Source organism: Aythya fuligula, chromosome 13, assembly GCF_009819795.1.
Source record: "Aythya fuligula isolate bAytFul2 chromosome 13, bAytFul2.pri, whole genome shotgun sequence".
Classification (NCBI taxonomy): domain Eukaryota; kingdom Metazoa; phylum Chordata; class Aves; order Anseriformes; family Anatidae; genus Aythya; species Aythya fuligula.
This window is the reverse complement of record NC_045571.1, coordinates 4948957-4972942: the sequence shown is the minus strand read 5'-3', so window position 1 is coordinate 4972942 and position 23986 is coordinate 4948957. Positions and strand designations below refer to the sequence as shown.

Here is a 23986-nt window from a genome sequence, read left to right as displayed (position 1 = left end):
GGTCTCAGTCCCAATCACTGTATTTGCAAGACTAATCCTTGTCAGCAATTATTATGATCATAATGACAGGCCAAAGACAAAACTAGGAAGGAAACTCAAGATGCGAAGCAGAAATGATGCTCCTGACTATTTCTAATCTACATAACTTCAGGAAACACTCTTGATACTGTGCTCTGACACTTGCAATAAAGGCATTTCAGATGTGCTGAGGCTAAGTGTCCCTGAGCTTTGAATGTCATTGGAACCTATTTGCTGTGTTGAGATACTCTCTTAGGAAGTTGCCAGGATTTTTGTCCCCCAGTGCGTAGTTTTGCAGACTGAGCGGTCAGATTCACAAAGTAGAATAATTCTGGAAACAGCTACATTTTGGCACCCTCTTCACTGCCTTCTTCCAAAAGACTTCTGCTGGGCTTGTTGTGCCCCCAGGTGCACAGCACACAATGATGTTTCCAGACTGGGGAAAAATACACAGGAAATAAATACGCAGGAATGTTGTAAATCATATATAGATCCCTTGAGGGCTGGATACAGATCCAGATTCCATTCAATCCCCAATGTTAAAACTTGATTAAATTTTCTTCCAAATTCACTATCCAGCCTCTAGGATGCCAAAATGTGAAAGACAAGGGTTGTACTACATCTGAAACCTTTGCTGAGGAGGGAGGGAGGAAATTTTACACATCTTCCAGGTAGATCTACAATAGGTTCAGTAACCTTTCAAACTTCACTGCAGACATCTCTCAAATTGTACCTGTGAGGTCCAGATTACTCAGGTGCCAGAGCACTTTCACAAATTATATGTCCGTTCCCCTTATTCATGGCGCATTGTAAAATGCAGATGTCATACAACAAAGATCACAACCTCTGAAAGGCCCCCATTCTCTCATTAGTTGCAGAGAAAGCAGATTAATTGATTATTTCTCTGAAGATAACTATTTACACAGGAAAGTGAAATAAATCTCCTTTTTGATGGCTTTTGTGCAAGTTAACCTGCTACTACCAGTCCCTTTCCAGAAGCCTACCTCTCAATTACAGTTGCCACAAGCTATTCTTCCCAGTTTCACACTAACATTTGAGTGGCCCTGCCTATATTACAAATTCAGAGGAGGCAGCATGGCTGAAATCCCAACCCCTTCTGTGTTCTAGCTTCTTTTGCTGTCAGAGTCTAGGTAAACTTGAATTTTCAGCAGATATCACTGATGTGTGTTTACATCACTGGAGCCTCCTCCTTGTTTCTCCCATCAGGTGCCTCACCATACCCCGGAGTGCAGATAGATGAGGACTTTTGCCGACGGCTCAAAGAAGGGACGCGGATGCGATCTCCAGAATATTCCACTCCAGAAGTGTAAGACCTCCTGGCTTTGTGTTGAGAGCTGCTACATGTCATTCAAGCCTCACGAAGCAGATTGTATTGAAGCGTGGAGGAGAAAGGGGACCTCATCGCATGACAGCTACATATTTTGCATTTTGTTTTCAGAAACATTGTAGTTGTGCATGCCTTGGGTATCCTGGTACCAAAGATGAATTCTAACGAAACACCAAATCAGCTTGACCTTTGCCAACAACACAATTAACAGATCTTCCCAAGTCAGATGTAGTTCATGGATCTCAGCTCAGGAGACTGCTGTGTCTGACTTATTTCCAAATCTGAGACAGGAACTAGGCATTCGTAACTACAACTTATTTCAGCAACATCTGTGGGGCCTATTGGTCAAGTTTAAAGTTAGGTGAAAACAAAAAGCCTACAGGCTTATTTGAAACATGGAAATATGGATGGAAAAAACATTCCACATGAAACTAGAGTAGAATTGCAGAATATGGAGATCTGAATGTGTCTTAATCCCAAACTACCTATATGATGACCAAAACAAGCAGTAGCAGAAAGAAACAGTTTGGGAGCAAGCTCTTATCCTTCTCTTAACACCTGTGGTTTTTCTCTAGCTACCAGACGATGCTGGATTGTTGGCACGGAGTGCCCACAGAGAGGCCTACTTTCACGGAGCTTGTGGAGCGTTTAGGAGATCTTCTTCAGGCCAATGTGCAGCAGGTAGAGCAATACAACTCCTTCTTCAATGGCTGTGTACCTGTATAGGTGTGGCTGCGTGTGGCCATGCATGTACTTGGACACAAGCACGGACTATGCTGAGCAGTAATACTAGATTGGGCTTCATAGCAGAGGTTGCAAGGAATATGGCTGCTGGAATGAGTAAATAAAATGTTAATTATTCAAAGGGGATTATAGTTCAAAACCAGACGTTTATCCATACCTAATAAGAGAAACTTACGGTACATTAATTAAAAAATAGGCTCAGTTGCCCCTTAGAGTAACAATGGTGCTTTATCTCACAATTCTAATTAGATTCCAATATAGTAAGCTGCCAGTTGGTATGAACTTTCTCTCTCATTTTCTGAGCTTATGTTCATCAGTGCTCTTAGGAGCTTTAAAAGGATGTAGTTTAAAGCTCAGAAAGTCAATTACATAATTATTGATTTCGTAATAGTTCAATCGGTTTCCTTCTTCACTAAAAGCAACCAGACCAGTTATGTAACTGTCAATTTAATTTAAGAAGAAATCAAACACTCCCCTCCAGCTCCTTCCTGTTTGTAAACAAATTTAGTGAAGCTAAGTTGAAGAGGGCCCAGTTTGCAATATGAAGAGCTTGTGAGTTTTATCCTGGAACCAAAGTAAATTAACGAGACATAAAAATCATGGCAAGGGAATAGGGCACTAAATTGGTTCTCAGAATTAAAAGAAATAAGAAAGCAAAGGGAAACTTGCACAAATAGTTTTAAGACTTAGTCATTTCTGAAGATTTCTACAGTGGTGTAAAGGACAATGCAGAGTTTATTAAGACGTGACCTGAATTCCATTAAACTTGCTGTAGCAATTCCTTGTAAGGACAAGAAACAAGATCCTTTAAGGCTACCATTTTAAGGAATGGCTCTTACTACGCTGCAACTCCTTAAGTTGCAGATAAGCAATAAGTCCATAAGTAAGACAATATTCTTTTACCAATTCCAAATTCTGTTCAATTCGCATCAGCTCTGGGGACTTTGTGACTTCCAGCCACTCCCTCCCTTCTCCCAGACATGTGGCTTAAACTTGGTTTGAGGTGTCCCCGAGACTGGCCCCCAGGAACAAAACACTGCAGGGCCATCTGGGAGGGACATTTACAAGGTTTAACTGGAAAGCTACAGACAATATTCAGCCATTTTATGTCATAGATTACCTGAAGTGAACCATTTTCCTCATACAAAGCCTTCTATGCAGTAAATGTTAGAGAAAGCTACACATTTTAACTTACATGGGTTGTGAAGAACATCAGTGAACACCTTACAGAAACATCATAAAGTTAAAATAAAATACATTCCTGTCTCAGTGTAAAGCCCTGTTTCATATGATAACCTTTAACATCTGAGATGCTGTACAAGATGGATTTTACCAGCTTTGTGTTCTCTTTTGTTATTTATTATACAGGATGGGAAAGACTATATCCCACTGAACATCACGCTGTGCCCCGATGGAGAGTCTAACGCCAAAACTTGCCCCGTGGAAGAAAATTTGAACAACTGTGTCAATCGCTGGAGCGCAGTGGAAACTGGGTAAGAAAAATATATGGGCGAGTATGGGTGAGGGGGAGAGAGAGAGAAATAAAGATCTGATATAGCTGGGCACCGTTTGTTGTCCTCTCTCCGTATGGCTGCTTTAAAGGAGTTGGACAGGCACATTTGCCAGGGCATCGCTTGTTAGTTACAAAAGAAGAAAAAGGAAGACTGGTATGGGAAACTGAGCCGTGTCAGGGATGTTAACTGAGTTACCAACTTGGGTTTTATGCTGACACCTCAACTTTCTTGCTTTCAGTAACAACAGCAAGAAGCGACCACTGAGTGTGAAGACATTTGATGAGGTGCCAGTGGAAAAGGAGAAAGTGATACATGAGGTAAGGGAGGTGATTGCATCCTTCTCCAGCAGGTTCACAGATCACTTGTCACAAGCACCACAAACAGTAGAGCTTTTGAAATGTGTTTGGTAAGAAAAAGCTTTAAATCGATCAGAAAATTTGGTCCTAGCATCTCACACATAGGTCTGTGTGACAACAGAGGAACATGCATTAAGATGGACAAACAATTTAAAGAGAAGCTTGTGCATGATTATCCTGGCTTTGATCAGGTTAAGGAGCTTTACCTTACAGCTAAACAGGAATTTATTTCAGCATGTTTTTGGTTTTGTTTCCTGTAAGAAAATGGCAGCTCACTGAGAGGGCCCCTTTTGAAGGAAATGTGTCCAGAAGAGATTCTGGCTGCCTGACACAGCCAATAACTTGCTGGTGAGGGTGCTTAGTTCAGGAAAGACAAGACCAAGATTCAAGATCCTGCTTTACTTGATTCAAAGGGTTTCTACTCTGGATTTTCCCCACCCTAGGTGGACATATTTATTGCTAGCTTAATGGCTCTCTGCAGGTGGGCAGGTATTGGTTTCATTCGCACTCCAGTGGAAAACAAAAGCCTGTTTCATTGTGCGATGATGGTTCAGCTTGTTGCCTTCCCCTGAAATTACAGTTTCCAAAGGTGGAGGTTATTTTCTGTTTGACTTCCTTATTTAAACAAAACTCATAAATGTCCTCTACAGTTCAGTACCCGTGGGCTGCAGTGCCACATGCACTCAGTGATTCTATGTCACTACGGACAGCCCCTCGTAATGCATGTTTGAAGCAGATAGAAAATGGAAGAAATTGGACAGAAATGGAAGAAGGCATGCATCAGCTGGCTAGGAGCAGAAACAGGAAAGAAGGACGCGTGCAGCTTTATAGGAACACGTCAGTCTGTCTGCTCAGCTGCTCAGGGAACAGTCCCACACCCTCCAGCTACCGCTCCCCCTTGAGCAGCCAGCCCGTCCTCAAATCAGCTCCCTTGGGAAGGGTCAAGTCTCCAGCTACAACCTGTCCTGGACATATTTCAGGTCCTTGACAAACGGAACATCTATCTCGTCTGTTCCCTTCTTAGCACAGCCTCAATGCCCGCTATTCCCCAGTATTTTGCCAAATGTAATTTCTGTGCCTTTATCAGTGCATCTCAGGGATTAGAAGGCTTAGCATTTTCCCTGGCTCTTGCATCTTTCCTTTTGCAGGATAAAAATCTGTCCCTCTGAATCACGCAAAGACATTTAGTAGATAGATGTGGTATCAGTAAGTGATTACTGCTGCCAGCATGAGCATTACTTTCCTAAATGCTCCTTCTTGGCATTTTAAAGTCCTTACATGGAGGGAGAAAAGCTTCAAAAAAAGGGCAATCCATTAACAGATCAGAAGTGAAAGTGAGATTTCAATGGGAATCATTTAAAGTGAAATTGTGATGTGATCTACTTTTGGACTAACTAAGTGTACTTAGATTACTGTAATTATCTTAAATACCAAGACATGAATACTGGTTTGGTCATTATTTCAAATAGTTGCCCAGGAACTCTAAAAGTGCTCTGCCACGCCTTCCTGCAATTGTGCTACTTCTCTGTAGTCTCTGCTAAGATTTTCTAACAATTTTTCTGTAAGCAGAATGAAAAGCAGTAATCAGATGAATTATTTCTAGACCACATATTTTAAGGAGAAATAATAAAGATAAAAAGCAGAAAGAAATTCTGACAAAAGTTTTTGACAGATTCTAATTAATTTAAGATTTTACTTTATAAATTGAAAAGCAGTTTCTGAACTGATTTTATTAACAACTGATATATTACCAAAACATTTATTAAAAAGCTTTTGCTTTTATTTTTTCTGTTTCAGTCATATTGAATGATAAAATACAGGTAACTACAGTTTCACTTCCCATGCTGAAGTCTTTTGCTTTCTCGATTTTGATAGACAACATGTTGTTTGTGCAACTCTCCAGCATCAGGAACTATTTCAAATGCAAAGAAATCCCTCGGGATATTTAATATTTTGAAACTTACTTAAAACAAGGACTGTACACGTCTGTGAACTGGTGTGGCACTTAGCACAATAACAGCTTGATCTTAATCACAACCTTGAGACTCGATTTTAGGTGCCGCTGCATCACAACCTCCAATTTAAATCTAATCAAGATAGTTTTGTGGGATAGGTCACAAACATTTCATAACTCAAGCACAATTAGCCATTTAGGCTATATATTCTTGCAAGACATCTGGGTTTGCCAAACTGATACTGAACATCCACTCCCCCCTAAATATATCTGTTTCTAATACACAGTGTATTTCTTGTAGGTATTTAAGTTATGTTTTATCTGATGAGCGTAGACAGTATTATTGGATATATTCTTTATGAACTTCTGTCCATTCCTGTGTCTCAGCTGTCCTATCTAGATGATATCCAGATGGCCTACTTAATATCAATTTCAGGTTTGAAAATGTCAAATTGGTTTTTGATATGTTCATTTCAAGAATGCATTTTCAAAATACAAACAACAACAACAAAAGGCATTTTCAGTGTTACAACAGCTACATGTTGGTACATTAATGTACATTTAAAACAGTTTTAAAAAAATGACCATCATAAAAAAGGGCAAATGTTCTCAGGCTAAACAGCATCATTATCAGGATCTGCTGGCTAAAAGCTGATGAAACTGGCCCCAATAAGATACTATTTGGAGGAATTGGCTTAATTTCATATACCACGTGGCCATATCTCTGTGCTAAGCGTGTCATTAAATAGCATGCAATTGAAAGTTCTGATGCAAACACAAGCCTTGCAGGTTTGGGGCTGGTGTTCCATTCCACATGATAATATCCATGATCTTGCAATCACGTGGAACAGCTGGTAGCTCCTACATTGAACTCCAGTCCGCAAGCAGCAGAACATTGCACTGCATTGTAACACCTACGGATGGCCACCTTGTTGGCCGTCTCTCCCTAAGAACTGCCTAGACAAGGAGCCCCAATCTCTACAAGCCACCATGGAGGAGAACCTGCATTCCCCTGCCCTTGTTTTACCTGCTCTGTAGCTGGAGATAATTGGATAAAGTGAAGTTCTATTGACTTGCCCCAAAGCTGCATCAGTGCAAAATAATAGCCAGAATTTGTTATTTTAACTAGATACTTGACTTTCTTTCTCCACTGACTTTAATACTGGTTTAGTCTGACCCTTCTCCACGCTCTCCCCTTGGCAAACCACTTCTGATTTAGAAGTGCTCCATGCTGTCACCATCAGTCGGCACTCTGCTGATGTCCTCTTTCTTTTGCTACACAGGAGTCAGACAGTGGGATGGTGCTGACGTCAGATGAGATAAAAAGCCCAAAGAGGCTGGAAATCCGTTCCTGGCCCTATGGGATCATGGCGCTAGCGTGAGTACTGAGTACTTTTTGTTTATTTCTTTGGAAGTCAGTGTTCCATTCAGAAAAATGCTTCCAAAGTTTCCAATTTTGTTTCCAATTCCAAAAGAGAAACTGTTACACAATGTAAACAGGCCAGAAGGAGAAGCAACTCTGGGTTTCAATACTGTAACAGACAGGTAACAGTTAATGTATTTTAAGATAAAAGAAACTATGATGGAAGCTGCTTCCAAAAAGAAGCTGAACATAAAACACACTTCCAGGTCTCTGTAAGGATGGCAGTATTGTTGAATTTATGTTACCGGAAGGATAATTAACACAATTAATTGATTCATGTGACAAAAATGAAAACTCATTTCGTCAGCTTTGAGCACATAAAGTCTTATCAATCAATTTAACTCTTTTTTTTTTTTTTTTTTCTTTTCAAAAAAGTCAAGTAGACTTTAGATACAGGACTGGCAGTTTTGCATCTGATGAGATGTGAGAAAAGTTGAGAAGCAATGTTTAGTAAAGGAGAGTATAAATATATATGTCTAAGGGACATTTACCAGAACTGTGATTTCTACACTTGTTTTTTCATTGCTATGATGACAGTCCCCCAGAGAACTGTGGGCGGGGGGATACTACCTTTAAGCCTACCACCTACAGGATCCTATGAATTGCATTTTTCAGATCTGTCTTACAAACAGAGGCTATGCCAAAGTTTGATGTATGTTATCCATTCATAGCACAGACCATCACAGAACAAAAGCAGATGCCTTCTTAGCTAATAGTTCTTTATGTTGTTGTAGCACTTGGGTAGAGACTGAGAGTAGACCCAGTGGTGAAACTGGTCTTCTCCGTTTTTACCTTCCTAGAAAAGAATAAGAGCAATAGTAATCCATTTACTGACTCAGATGTCAATGTGTGGAATTTCAAAGATTAGCAACCTGAACTATTTTTAAAAAACAATTCTATAGCAAGGATCTCTGTGTCTGTTCAGTCAAGTAAGCTAATTAGATTTTAACTGAATTACCTAGAGTTTTCTCTGAAATTTATTGATGAGATATCTATTGGCTTTCTCTTCATTAAATTCAATGATCTTCCCCACCAGAGCAATTCCTTGTTCTTCAACAAGAAAAAAATAGCACAATTTCTGCATAGTAAGGGAGAGAGAACATGGGAATGCACAGTCAGAATATAAGACTATTTCAGAGGAGCTGCAACTCCCTCATGCAAAGAGAAAAGCAAGATGGAAGAAACTTGCCTTGCCTTATCAGGCCTTAAAACCATAAATTACACTATGTGTGTTTGATGGCAGAAGAGAAGAAAGAGGAAAAGGGCAACTGTTACGTAGCACAGGCTAGAGAGCCTTGAGGCATTTGGTGTGTGGCACTGTCACAGCATCGTACCTGCTGCAGGACTAGCAGAGAGCCAGATGAGGTTCCATGTGTCTGTGCTGAGAGGATTTCTGCACAGCACCACGCATTGCTATGGAGACCAAATGGCACCAGCTCTAAAAAAAGCAGCTCAAATGTCAGGAACTGCACTGCCAGGATACTTACCTGGTTTGATTTACCTCTCTGCCGCATGATGTCATGCTGACACTAATCCAGCACATTCACACACACAAGCAGCCTCCCAGGTAGGATTTGTCCTAAAGGCTTCAGTCAATCATCTCCGATTGCTATTTCCCCTACTGCATTTCCATCCCTTGGATAAATAGTTGGAGGGAATTGTGGAAGAGGAAGGCTCTCTCTCCCCTTTCCAAGCCTTCTGATGAAAATCACAAAATCAACAGCCAGCCAGATGCAGGCAGAAACACCAAAATTGCGTAACAGCCTGTTCTTTTGAGACTTCCAGGAAAACCTTCTGAACTGCTATCAGGCCCGCTGGGAGTGACTGAAGTAACACCGCTCTGCGGGGTTCAGGGAATCTCTGCCTGACCCCCAGCACATGGGGCTGTCCCACTTAGAGCCAGTGCTTCCACGGGATGCCGTTCACCAGGAGCTATCTGATACTTGCTGTGCCAGCCAGACCACAAATCCATCTTACCAGAGGTCTGCTATAAAAGCAAACAGGGCAGCAAGCAGTTTGTTGTCTCCTCATTCCCAGGAGCACAGCTACCTCGAAGCAGACAGAGGCGTGCTTTTTCTTGGACAGATCCTTCCCCGAGTGTTTGGGGTCCAGCTGAGCAGGCTATTTTGTCAGCTGTTTGTATAACCTTGCCTATCACTGGAACAAATAACATTTTTTTACATAGCTGGAGAGCATCTTGATGCCCTCTTGTTTGAGGGCATGACACCCCTTGGCCCTTCTGCACTGCTGACTTGCAAAACAAGCCTCAGAAGCATATGGAATAGTCTCCAAATGGCTAATGGAGGTCAGAGACGAGCTCTGGTTTAATAGGGGAGATAAAGTCACCCCTGTTAATTGTATATCTCTCCCTATCAAAAACATTTACCCTGGATCCTTTTCAAATGCCTTTCTTTTATAAAACAAAACTGTTCAAAGGCTTAGCATGTTTTCTAAACCAGGGTGGCTGCATTTATTATTTTTGCCAAAATCTTGCTGCTTATTTATCTTGTATTCATTTCTCTGTCAAGTTTAAAATCTAGCAACACTACACACCATGGTGTGTCAGTGTCAAGAGTTTACTGGAGGTGAATCCGATACTCGGGGCACTGTTAGGCTGGGCTCACCATTTCTGAGCTCTCAGCATTTTGTCCTGCTGCAGTGTAAAGCTACAGCAGTAGCTGTAGGAGGGACAGAAGGACTGACCTGGATAATGACACCAGAGTTAGCGTTCGAGGAAGCACGTTCAGCACGGAGGGGACTTCATGACGAGATGACTCTGTGTCAGGTTTCATCTCATACTATTAACAGGCTACTGCCAAGCACTGCTTTCGAATTCTCCCAAAGCCTTTATAATTAAGTTATTGGGTAAAACTATAATATGTTTAATTCTGACAGGTTTGATATCTGCTCAGTTGTCCTCCCTCCATCCCTCTCCCTTCTTTCCCCCCTCCAACCCAATTATCCTCAGTTGCTCTGAAATTACTTGTCAGGATCTGGCCAAGGCCCATGACAGCGGCTGACTGAGGCTCAGCTGATGCGCTCAGGGCGCTGGCTGCTGCATCCAGATCACATCACCCAGGGCTCTGCCTTTGCCAAAGCCAAACCGGGCCTAAGGCAAGTCAACAATATTGAAACAAAGTGATCCTGCTTGGGAGCAGCAGGCACTCACGTCCAAATGCAAGGTGCCCACCAGCAATGCAACCCAGGGAATTGGGCCAGAAACCTTCTTCAACATCTCAGAAAAATGAGCTATGGAAATACTTCTGCTCCACAGCAGAACTCAGCTTCAGCAGCTTTTTCTGCCGTGATGAAGATGCTGAGATAGCAAATGTACTTGGCGTTGTGTCACACAGCACCTTGCACAATGACCTGACTTGAGCTCTCCAAATACAAGGAACTTTGAGTCAGTACCTACTGGGAGAGTTATGCAAGCCAATTTTTCCCCAGAATTATAATATATGCTTACAGTGGCAAGGACTCCAGCTTGGTTTTGACTGCAGTGCTTTTCATCTCACTGCTTTTAGAGTGCTGGAGCTGATGTCAGAGGCTTTTATTCTGGTTTGAATTTCAGATAGCTGACCGACTTTGCCACACATGCAAGGGGACGCATACTTAATAACCGGGTGGCTTTGGCCTCTTAAAACTTTATTCTAGATGTGCTTTGTGTTTAGAAATGTTTCACAAAACAACGAATTTTTGATTCTAACCCCTTAAGCTTTCCTTGCCAGTAGACTACTGATCGCACTGATACAGCCAGAGGGGCACCCAGGATTAAATTCCTACTGCACAGTACTCTGTCCAGAATGCATTAAAGCAAACTGCATCAGTCAAAGTATCAGGGGAAAAAAAAAAAAACAACCCTTTTATTTCTTTCATTGCTAAAAAATAAAGAAAATTAATCTCTGTTACTCTGTGCCTCATTAGACACCTCTGATAGCTGCTACAGGGCCCTGAAGCTCCTACAAGTTGTTATGAGATGTGGTCAGGAGACAAACAGCTCTGCTTGGCAATGCTCAGCCCAATTTCTCATCTTTCCCTAAACACAGCTTCCAAATAAGCCCACAATTTTGACATGGACACAATAGACTATTAGGTTTTTCTACTCAGGGCAGGATACTTGGGCATTTTATTGCAAAGCAGTAAGAGCAGCTCGGCAGCACGGGGAATAAGTGCTGCACGTGGCAATGCAGTCCCACACTGGACAGGGAGATTTTCTTACAGTCACCTCTCTCAGTGCTTCTCTTTAAGTTACCGACCCTTAGGTTTAGGCTATTGGAAACTGCCCCTCTCACATAAAAATAAACAGCCCTAGTCATGATCCGCCAGCTTCTTGGCAATTGCAGTTTTTCTACCTCTAACCGAAGTCTCTGGTTCATACAGAAGGATGAAAAAATCTTATTAACTCATTTAGGCTTTCTAACTATTGCAGGATTGACCTCTGTGGTACCTTCTAAGCAACTTTGGCCCCTATTTGGAAAACTTAAAAAAAATCTTGTGAAAGATTACTTAACATTCAGGCTAAGTTTTCCTTCGTCTAGTTTAATTTATCTGTATCAGAAACTCTGACAAATAACAGTAAAAATGGGAATTGAAAAGGACTCTCACTCACAAGCACTGAACCAAGCAATGGCTTTTAACAAAATTATTTAATTGCATAGCCATTATGATCTTTTGTAGCTATATAATTGTATGATTAATCAAATCTAATGACTTCAGTCAGAAAATGTTTATCTGTGGGGCTGAGGGAGAAGTTTTTATCTTATACAGGATGGTACAGCTGGCTCAGAGCATAAAGGGGTTTGGTCTCCTCTGAAGTATTAAGTACTGACCACTGCCAGAGGCAAGGTGCAGACGGACTGATCGTCTGATTCAGTGTGGCAGTTTCTATGTAAAAAAAATGAGATTTCAAGGACAGACAGAAAAGGGAAGCCACAGTCCAGTTTTCCCACATACAGTCGAAGCATATGTACATTTCTCTGCGGCTGAGTATGAACAGAGCAGATTGAAGTGTCAGTAAATATAGAGCATTAAAGGGAAAAATGCAAAGACCTTTGGATAGCTTTAATTTAGGAAACGTATTTGGAATGAAAGTAGTTTTTAAAGTTAATTGCATTTTGGTCTGCCATAAGATGGCTAACGACAAAATTTGCTTCTTCTGACCTAACTCATCAGCCTTCTGTCTTTGGAGTAAATATTAGATGTCAGCATTTATGGGTCCTTCTCAAACACCAGCATGATTTCAGTGATAGACCGAGTCATTCCTGGATCCAGCATCCTGACCTCGAGAGGCAGAAACCTAACAAGATCTCTTACTGGGAGTCTATCTGGGTCTGAAAATTTCCTATTGTGTGGCCAGACTAAACCCTAATAACATTTCTTTTCTCTAGCACTCTGAGATATGCAGGTTGGGGGCCAAGTTAAACAGATACTTTCAAGCTTCTCCCTGTCTCCACTGACAACTTTAATACCTGGCAAATTGGATGCCAGAGCATCCATGGAATTGTCTGACACAAGTCAATAGGACTGAGCAACAAGAATAAAAATACATAAATAAGCAGAGAAGCAAATCGTGGTTCTGTTGGTGAAGCCAGGGAAGAATTTATCCATAGAGAAAGTGTGTGGCAAAAAGAGCCAGCAGCCAAATGTCTAGTACAGAGAAAAAGCTTCCACTTGGGCTTTTCTCTGGACAGAGAGGAAAAACTTAGATTGTGAAATCAAAGTGTGCTACATTTTTGTTGGAGCTCTCAGGGTTACTATTTATTTCAGAATTTCTGCTTTGCCAGTCAACAGGTTGGTTTCAACGCCCAATGCAAGTCTAAGAGCTCAGTAACATTAGCTTTCATCTATAAACTACGTACTTGCATTTAAGAAGTCACAGAACTCGAGTTTACCCTAGACAGGCAAGAGGTGGTGAGCTGGCTCTTACAACTCGGTGGTCCTGGCTTCACCTCCTGGAGACCAAGCTGGAGATGCAACATTCTGTGGAAAGCCACACGCTCAAATCAAGCCAGCCATGAGGCAGCCAATCTCCCAGTGCAGCTGACTGGAGTTGCAGCTGTTTGTTAAGTCTGAATTTGGCTGCACATCTCAGCTCCTGGCTTCGAATGACTAGCTTCATGGACTAGGATATACACAGCATCACCTACTCCACACACTTTCCTAAGAGGAGAACTACAGGGATGGATAATTTACAGATGGGCACTAGAGACTGTTAAATGTGGTTGTGGACAGATGGGTAAACTGGTGTTCTGTCTTAGCCAAGGCGCTGTATTATCCATGCACACTCCTGACCTTTTCAGAATTAGAAATTTTTTAAATGAAGGCACTGATGCTAATTCTGTCATCCAGATTAGAACAGCTGCTGCTTATAGGAAACTGGAAGCTTTTGGCAGGTTCCAGATGCAGAGGCAAGATAACACAACTTCTGCAGTCACAGTAGCACAACTGGCAAGTCATGTTTATCCTTTCACAGTTGAGGAGCTGTGCCCAGTATCCACTGCAATTCTGTCATGCCCAGCATCAACCTGCTCTTAAGTCAACAGCGGTACTTTGCTGTACCTCCACAAAAACATGTCAGCACACACAACTGGTGTCTGGAATCACCGACTTCTCCTTTTCACAATATTTGTCCCCCTTCCTCCAGTTACTGCATCTGTCTCTTAGTTACTGTTTTATGTTTACTGGAGCAGGAACCTGCTTTGCTTTCTTTGTAAAGCACCCAGCACTCTGAATTCCTGCTGAACTGCTGGGGACTGTAGTCACTGAAGCAGTCCAAATAAATTAAGTGTAACGAATAATACAATCATTTGATGAGTATTGATTATTTGGGTTTGGTTAAGGTCATTATGATATAGCTTTATGCCCCTTTAAACACATGTGAAATACCCAAAGTGCTTCAGCACTGCCTGATTTTCAGTTCTCCCAGGCACGTGATCAGTCTGGGAGCGAGGCTCATTCCAAAGAGATGCATGATAAAGGGTCCTAAGCAAAGTGGAGAGGTTTGAAAGCCATTCTTAGGTTGGGATCCTTATCAGAACCAATCCTAAATTATCCAAACCTCTTTCAACGAATTACTCGAAAGAAACCAGGCTTAAAACATTGCATTTAAGGCAGCCTACAAGAGAAAGTACCTTTTCTTCCATGACACTTCCTCAAGGTCACCTTGCAACACAAATTCCAGGTTCTCCCACTTCTAACATTGATGTTGCTCTGTGCGATGTAAGCCACTTCTCTCCCACCACCTGGATCACCTATAATAAGAAGAGACAGCAGAAAATGAAACCTGGCTCTCTTTAATAGGATCAGTTACAGGCCAGCAGTTATACCGTTGAAAAGCACTGCCCCTCACTAGCGTACTGCTCAGTAATTTTAAAGGGCTAGAGAATATGAGAGAGATCTTGCCCTACAATGCTTTCAGTATCATTTTAAATTGGAGTCTGACTTATTAATTAATTCATCCTTTATTACACTTCAGGAAAAGTCAGTCTTCATTTCTGCTTTCAAAAAAGTCAGGTTTTTACTGATCTGTGTCAGAACAATGAGAGAAAAATATTGTATGTATAGGACAGGTGCATTTGCAACTAAGATATACAATACGCTAAAAAGTACAAAGCTAAAAAGAAAGGGCATCAGGACTACTGGATTTTCTCGTAAATCTATTTTCATTACACTGAGTTCTTTGAAATAGCTAATTCAGTTTTATTATCCAATTTGTAAATGTCACTGTCTTACAGGATGCTGCAAAGTTAAATTGAAATGCTTTATATATGTATGTATTTTTAAATACTTTTGACTATTCATTACACAGGGAGACAACAACTTGTGGCGCCAGGGTCAATATACTGTATTGTTTGTTCTCAACAGGCGGAGAGCTGTTAGCAAGAGCAAGGAATCCATATTATCTGACCACGAGCGTGAGGCTGTCAAATACCAGCCAGCAGTGCAGGTTGAAGAGGACACCATGGACTTCACACTGGAAGACTCTGTTCTCCTTCCGATGGATCCCAACCTGGAGTGCCACAGCCCACCTCCAGATTACAACTCCGTCATTCACTACTCTGCACCTCCGGTGTAATCAGCCCACCCTGAGGCAGGGCCTCTTGCTCCTCTCTTACCTATGCTAGATTCTTACATGCCTCCGTACAGGGGCTGGGTGAAAACAGAAGGGAAATCTGACAGCACACTGGTTCACATTTCTTCTGGCACATCTCTGATGTGAACAGAAACTCTTTATGAGCATCCTCCATGTTATCTTTAAAGGCCTATTGCAACACATGCAGCAAATTAAAATTCTGTCTATCAGAATTGTAATTAGGAGGAGCTGTAAGCCCCGAGCATTTCCATCCTTCCTCCCTAGCTGGGACTGTTCATTGGCATTTGCAGATTAGCTCTGTAAGAGTCACCACGAGTCATCTCAAGCTAGCTGTGAAAACAAGATTCATTCTGCTGGTCCTGCACACATCCTGCAGGGATTGTTTAGTATGATGTTGTAAGGGATCAGTTGAAAACAACAGCCAGAAACTGTAATGTTTTGGAGAAAACCCGGAAATTAAAGCATTTTTCTTAACTTGGGAATTCACCTTCCATAAACGTTTTTGAAATATTTTGAAATCCAAAATATTTTTGTTACCATTTGTGATTTAGTAATTTCCACTGCCAATAGGATCCACTCCTAAAATGATCCAGCACCCAGAAAGCAGCCAGTGTTCATGTATCATGAGGCAGGCTGGTCTCTTGGGCTGGCAGGGCACACAACGTGCTGAAATGTTTCCTCGTGTTTCCTCCTTGTCCAAACAACAATTCATTTAACATCCATGCAATAGGGAACCTTGATGGGGATGCATCTGCAATGACTGCAAGGATCAGCGCTGCATTAACTAAGAACCTTCTCTGGCAGAAGCAGCCAGCGTTTCCCAGCACACATTTGTGTGAATGTGCAGAAAACACCAACACCAAGAGTTACACACACATGCACATATACCCTTGAGGCATCAGCATAGCAACATTTTTCTCCTTCCTTTCTTGACACAGATTATTTACAAAAAACCAAAAGCACTTCCTTTGAATTCTATGGCAGATGCCCAACAGTTTGATCTTGGTTACACTAGCCCATGCTAAGCTGTGAGCATATGTGACACACATTTGTCTCCGACTGTCTTGCCAAGGTAAATACCGGTGTGATATGCCATGCCCTCTGTATCTAAACCCTTCATGAGTAATTCAAAGCTTTTCTTTGCAATCTAATCACGTCAGACCAGAGGGATCACCACTTCTCCCATCTGAGCAATTCAGAGTGTGTTATCCCCCACCCCAGGCTGCGTGTGGCAGGGACTGGCTGCCACTACGTACACACAGGTCCTGCGTGTAGCGCTGCTCATACTCCCTGCAGCTGCACAACTAAACAAATTATCCTTGTCGTTTAATGTGCTAGGAAACAACCAGAGTTGCTGGTAGAAAAACAGGAAGGAGTAAAGTATCTAGTTTTCAGGCATAAAAAGCAAAGATGAAAAAGATGTTCACTGGCAGTCAAGCCTATGAGCTCCTAAGTCATAAACCTAGATCTGCATATGACTTTCTGTGCAGTTTCTTCAAAGGTCTGCACAGCCCTTTTCTTTTCTTTTTAGACTTGAGACTCTGATTTGACTTCTTCGGAGAAAGACTTTTTCTTCATGATTACGAGCTGAAATGATTACAAACTATTTTTTTTCCTAAAATATCCAACACTTGCCAAAAAGTTATTTTACCTTGGTGAAGACAGCCCGAACACCCTCACAGCAGTGAAGACAACATTTCTGGAAGCTCAGTTACAGTTGGTTGCATTGAAATAAACAGCAAAAGCCTCAGGTATTATCAAAGGGGGAAAACAGATCTCCAAACCCCATACCATGTTAACTGTGAATGCTAAAGCATCTGAAGTAACAGCTCTGGGGAACTGTACTTCTTGTTCTCCTCAGCTTTGGATTTGACACATTAAAGGAATCACCTGCAGAAAGTCATGAGCCCCTTCTTCATAGTGGACCTGGTAGATAGCTGGGATCTGTAGTTGCTTTATGGTCATTTTTGCACTTCTTTGTATTTTAGTACCTATGTATTAAGTGGGGCTGGTCAAATAAAAGAGGAAACTACTGGGAGATAATTCGTCTGATGAGCCACAGAAAGCTCATTGGGTCAGTTTTTCATCAAATAGCAAAATACCTATCTATAGCGCTGATCATATAACGGATCGCTTCTTTTGCAATAATTTATTCATGTGGCAAAAAGGAAAAAAATGTGCATATGGTTTGTCTGGCTCTACTGTTAATGGCATCAGTGTGAGATCGTTTGTTATTGTGCCTTGTGATGTAGTGTAAGAAGATAACAATGTTTAAAAACCTTTGCTTTTAAACTTTAAAGTAAGTATATATAGGAAGAAAAAAGAAAACACAACTATGCTCTCTGTTTTGAAAAAGAGTGGGAAACACTGCTGCATGGACTCTCTGCTTCCGAGAGAGCCGAGTACAATGTCTTTCCTCTTTATGAAGGACGAACTGTAGAGGTTTCTTCGAAACCCAGGGAATACGAAGGGCGTTTCCTGAGTGGGACCCGAGAGGACACTCTGATGGACGCTGGCAGCAGGGTCCCTTTCTGGCTCCCGGTAACGTGTACCAGCCTGTCTTGCTCCACGTGAGATGATGCGAAAGCAGAGTGCAGGTGCATGTGCTCAAGACACGTTTTGAAGCACTGGTTGCATCGCCAGCCCCCTGGGAACTCAGGGCTCCTCTGCAGTGGCAAAATCAACAGCTGTCTTGAGCAGCATCGATGGCGATGTCTTCGGAGAGCAAGGACACCCTCCAAGCCTGTCCTCATGGCCTTGGGGTGTTCTGGAAATGGCAAGTGACTGATGTTTGGGCAGCTGTGTTTCCAACGTTTATTTTGAGTGGAAGGTTTTTTCCCCTATGGTAAATGTAACAAGCAAAAATACTGCCTAAAAGTATTACTGAACATATGTTTTCTATTTTATTTACTAATATTTTGTTTGTCTTTTTCTCTCCTCCCTTAATTTAATTATTGTTCTTTTCTTACAATGATGTATATAGTTTACCCAATAGCAACAAATATAGTGATTCATTTATATGGTAATATTTGTAACATTTTAGTCAAAAGATACCAGACATAACAGAGTTGAATATCTTTACTAAACATTTCACTAATGCTTGCAGGCCAGGCTCCAGTTTACAGTACCCTACAAGTGCCATTTCCCAGCAGGTCTCCTCCTGGCTCTCGTGTCTCTGGCTCTCGCTTTCTCTCCATGGTATTCAGTTTCAATCAGGAAGCAGGGATCTGGAGGAATCTGGCAGGTTTATCTCATTCCTGGGAGTGTTTCGTGCAGCTCAAGGTAAAGGGGAGGAATTTTCACTGCCTCTGTTTTAACTAAAGGCTGGTGTATTGGCTAGAGTATCAGAAGGGGCCAAATTGTGTAAGTGATAGGATGTTTATTATCTTCCTTCTCAGACTTCTCAGGGATTCTTATTAGACTCTTGTCAGCCACCTGCTTTTCCTATCCTGACTGAGCTCAGTGGTAGCTGGTATCAAGAAGTACCTTTGTTTTCTTTAATGGTGCTTACTCTGACTGTTTTTTTCCTCTTGTAACCCTAAAGAATTAGGGCAAAAGAAGTCAGAGCTCACCACAGAAAGGTGTTTTCTTCTCCCCTGCCCCTGCCATGTAGGTTTCCAAGGAAAAGTGCCTTCACCTGCATGTTGCTGTTCAGGCTGGTATTTTTGGCAGTCTGGTTTCCTACCTCCTCTTTGCTCTACTTTTCCTGTACTTCTTGGTTATTTGCTCTTCACAGCCCCCTGATGGCTTTTCTCTGCCTTTTGACTAAGATCAGGGATAGAACTCACTCCGCAGCTATTTCGTGTGTGTTCTGCTCTTGCGGAGGCTGAACTAGACAACCTGAAGTAAGCTTTTTTCAAATAAAAAATGTTTCCAGTATAGGCACAGGAAACTAGTTTACGCTGATGTGCCTGGAAGCATCTCTCTATACTTCCCTCAGTGACAGAAGCTTCTTACTCTTGTGATTTTTCAGTGTTGGGTATCTGTAGCAAGACAAAGATTGGTGTCTTACCTATGTGAACCTCATCTTTCTCCTAGTGCTTTCCCAAACAATGTGGTTTCTCTTTGCTTCCTTCAAGCTGTCCTCACCAGAAGGGGTTCCTGAGCAGGATGCTGGGCCCACACCATCTGCCTGGGATATCACGGCAGGCCAGACAAAACCTAAAGTCTTTCTGAGTAACAGCCTCCCGTGAAAGCACTGACATTTGAACCCACTGAGTGCTGAAGACACACACACGCAAGGCTGCCTGCAGGTAGAAACTGCTCTGCTGAGACGTTCCACTAATAGCAACACTGCTCTGCAGTTTGCCAGCTTGCCAACTGCCTAGGACAGTGGCCAGGCACTTCTCTCCTTGTATTTACGCTCTTGTATACTGTAGGAATGTTAGTTGGTATGGCAGCTTCTAACTGGCCAGTAAAGTGTTCATGACTTCTCCACGAGCCCTCGCGCTGAGCATTGGCACTGCCTTGCCGTGTCCTGCCTTGCTTTACCAAGGTGAGCTGGCCCCGTTCCAGCCGTAAGGGCGAACTTTTAGGTTGGCAGACCCTAGCTCCCACCAGCACCAACTGGACAACACCAGGAAATATTAGCAGGGAAACATCACTAGCAAAAAGCTACATAAGAAGGTAAAGCATTAGCGGGTTTTCCTGAATGGAGTTGGCCAGGATCTCACAGCTCAGTCTATTTTTTTCTTATGATAAACTGAAGGGAAAATACAGAAGGTAGCAATATTTCTTTTGTCCCTCCCCACAAATAGCATTGGCCAAACCCTGTGATCCATTTTCCGTTTTTTATACTGTGCCACAAAAAAAAAAAAAAAAAAAATCATTAAAATTCAGGGAGGACTTCTGGATTTGCCCCTGGTCACTGTATAGCAAGAAGTGTTTAGCGCAGGCACTGACTTGTTTCTTTGAGGCAGGTGTTTTCATTATTGTTAATGTAGAAAAGAAAACTTACTGGACAGGGTCATTTGGGACCCCAAGCAAATACGATGCCATAAGGGCACTGGTTACAGGAAGACTTGTGTGGTGGACAGTGAGCAGTGTCCCATTGTCCTGCCTCATAATCCTGGGCCACAAGGGCCAGCACATCCTTATTACTCGATTCATTTTTCCTTAGACCTTGAGCTGTCAAAGCAGCTAATGAAAACTGGGAAAACCCAGTAACTGGGGACTTGAAGAAGATAAACTAAGTGCCACATATTGCTCAGAACACTGAGGAATGTTTGTCTGCCCTGTTCCTGTCTGTCTGAAGAATGTATGCACTGAAAACAACGCTTTCTTATGTAGTCAAAAATTGTACTGTATCTATTAACCAAAAAAATAAAAAGATTCTATATTTATACAGCCCGGGGCTCCTCTGTGTCATCTCTTGGCTTGAAAAGTGTTGTCCTTGAAGCAGAATATAAATAAATAATGCAACAGTTTTGAGAGAATTTTACAAGGCATAGATCTCATTAATTTCTACAGGGGGTTCAAAACCTAGGACATAAACCTGCCACAGTGTCATTGCCCAGAGGTATCCAACAGCTATATTTGCTTAAAAGATTCACAGATCTGGGAAAGTGCTGGCCCAATTTGCTGGAGGAATCCACAAATCTAGCTGCTGCCAAGAACAGCCCATGAAAGACAGAGGCTGCTGTCTTGTTAAAAAAATCAATGGGACTACTGCGATAGAATCAGAATTCAGCTTTCTGAATGAGCTCCACATTCACTAAAGCATGTAAGCACGTAAGTGTATGAAGATAATTTCCACAACATGGTAGCAGTTGGAGGTTGCTCAGCTTCCAAATTTCAGAAATGACGTCTCATTTCAATTACCATAACGTTCTAAAACGAATACAATTACATAAATATTTCCCTATGCACAGCCAGGATGCTGCTATTGAATTCTCACTCGACTGAACTCTGCACTGTTTAAATCAGAATATTACATGCTCGGATTTCGTAGTTGGGGTCTAATATTTAAAGGATGGGGGAAATATTCTCCCGAAAATATTCAAGTGCAGCAGGCATGACATTTTCTTTACTGAGTGGCTAATCCTCGTGAAATACTATTTCCCATTCCTCTTTCCATTTTGGTGGCACAGCAGATAACTAGTGGCAGAAAAAATATGACATCTTTGCAGATTTTTACAGACTGACAAAAACTAGTTTCTACTTATGTCTTAAAATAAATACTGTTATTATTAAAAATGTTGGCGTTTCAGAGCCATTCTTCCATTAGCACAGTCTTAAAAGTTATTGCTCTGTGTATTTTGCTAGTCACGTTAACAGCTATGAAGCACTCAAGTCACTTCAAACATTTTAAAGTTTCTCTTCACTCCCCGTTCCAAACAGTCCTAGAAATAAGTGTCTAAATTATACATGTCATTTGAAATGCGGCAATCTCCTTTCATCCACATAATGAGCAAGTACACTCTTCTCTGTAAACTATAAAATGTTTTAGTTACTTATATAATGCATGAGTCATTGCATGCTAGGCCTCCTTTATGGGGAGCTTCATGTGTTAAATGGTGGAAGGAAAATATACAAAATTAACTCTGATTTGCTTTTCGCACACATTTTCTCTTATGCACATCCACTCAATCAAAGCATCAAAGCAGGGTGCAAGGTACCCTGTTTTGGCATTCCTTAGGGGAAAAAGGACAAAACTAGTCATCAAGAGATGTAAGCTTTTCTCTTAGGTCTTGGCCAGGGTACGTAACTCCTCTGTTCTTTTGGCATATATGATAGAAAAGATTTTTGTTTTTACAGCAGCAGCACATAGAGATGCAAGACCAGAAAATCTCTATCTAAAGTATTAAATATGGGGTTTTTAAGTGACAGAAATCCAAGAAAACAACAGAAACTGGGAAGCAAAAGGAGCACGATGAACGGATTTTCTCCTGATCACAGAAGAAATCTAAGAAGAGCATACAGCTTTCTGATTTCCAGTCGTGTCCTTTTTCTTCCCCCCATCAGGAAACTTATGAAAGTTTGTGAAGTGCAAAGGCTCTGCAAGAGTGGGAAACACTGTTATTTTTATATGCTTAATACACACCGAGGCCCATAAGCAGTAGAGTATAATTTTGTCTCAAAACCGATGAAGTAGCTCCAGTCTTTCAGAGGATCCCAGTACATATTTTCTTGCTGGCTATTGCCTGTTTAAAATGGCTCACTAAGTGCCCCCTGCAGACCGTACTGTAATGAACTCGCTCTGCATAAAGCCCTGCAAGGGCCATAAATGCAGCCCGTGTTTTTAACAGTGCTAAAGTCAGTTACGATGAGTTGCAATTGTTAATGCGGCCTGATGAGTTAGGATTCATTAAAACGAAGAGAGGAGAAACTATTTTGTTTAAACTGCTTCCTCCTACAGGGACTCAGGAAACAGAACGCAGGAAATCTTAGTTCTGGCAGTTTACTTCATCTTTCCTCACCTGCGCTGATTCACACAGAGACCTGCCTGTTCCTCTCCTCTCTGAGGGAAGTCCTTGAACACACACTCTGCATCTGCACAACCAGCAGTGGCACAGTAATGTGGCTGCTAAATATTCCCACTCCGTATTTCTTTAAGTGGCCTTGAAGACAGTGCTGTTGCTCCCAGGAAGACACAGGATGAAGGACTTTTCAAAATATAAGCTGTCATAATATCAAATGCCAAACGTCAAGGTGAATGAAACTAATGAGCAGAGCCTTCAGAGAGTCCTGTGCTTTTGTCACTGATGCTACTTACACTGGATCCGTGGTCTACACAGAATTCCCTGGATCTGAATCTAGCCTGTTCTTCACTGCAAAATAATGCCCAGTAATAAAGGATTTCCTCTGCGATTTAAGCTGTGCGTCTTCAAGGTCCACAGATTTTCTCTGAGTGCAGGTTGGCCACCACGGAGACAAAGAGGTGCTGTCTGTCAGCCTTGCACTGGCCAGGGAACATACCTAAGGAGATTCAGTTGAAATGAGAATTTACAACATGTTTGAAAAATAAGTAGTGATGCATGTAGGCCAATGCAGGCCAATGCAACTGTTTGTTTTCCTTTAAGGTAGTTCCTAATAAGACGGATTCAGCCCACTCTTCCTTCCTGCTAATGTGGTTTATTCATCTAGTTCAAGTAACAGAGGTCACAGCAATAATAAAGGTCGTGCAGGACTCAAACACTGCTCAGATTGGGCGCGTTTGGCCTTATTTGGCCTGAAGGAAGTTAAACTAGGAAGGAAAAAAGTTCTCAAGGAGTTCATTGGAATATATAGCAGGGATCGTTTTATTGACTTTTCTTTATGTTACTATTGATTTCACAAGATTCATTCCGGGGGAGGTCAAAGAAAAAAAGCACACGGTTGTTCCAAAACAGGAAGCACTGAAAAGACATAAGTAAGAGAAATGGGGAGGAACACAGCCAGTCTGTTAGAAAGGCAAGAACAAAATTCAGCAATGAAGCGTGAAGGTTCTTGCTGCTGAGACAATCGGTGCGTCTGGAAGCACAGACTCTCTGGCAGAGGAGGATCGTTGAGAAGGCATCATCCTACTGTCCTAGAGAGGGCAGGAATCCACATCGACT

At 41.8% G+C, this 23986-nt stretch overlaps 1 protein-coding gene across 2 annotated transcripts in view; it reads left to right on the top strand.

Annotated features, from left to right (window-relative positions):
* LOC116494267 (vascular endothelial growth factor receptor kdr-like) overlaps nucleotides 1-20795 on the top strand; it is a 131503-nt gene extending 110708 nt beyond the window's left edge. For both annotated transcript variants that reach the window (XM_032196039.1, XM_032196038.1), the window contains exons 25-30: nucleotides 1246-1345; nucleotides 1942-2047; nucleotides 3479-3603; nucleotides 3863-3941; nucleotides 7218-7312; nucleotides 15221-20795. In XM_032196039.1, coding sequence (XP_032051930.1) covers nucleotides 1246-1345; nucleotides 1942-2047; nucleotides 3479-3603; nucleotides 3863-3941; nucleotides 7218-7312; nucleotides 15221-15431 — 716 coding nt within the window. In that variant the 3' untranslated portion in view covers nucleotides 15432-20795. The remainder of the gene's footprint in view (nucleotides 1-1245; nucleotides 1346-1941; nucleotides 2048-3478; nucleotides 3604-3862; nucleotides 3942-7217; nucleotides 7313-15220) is intronic.
* The last annotated feature ends 3191 nt before the right edge of the window (nucleotides 20796-23986 follow it).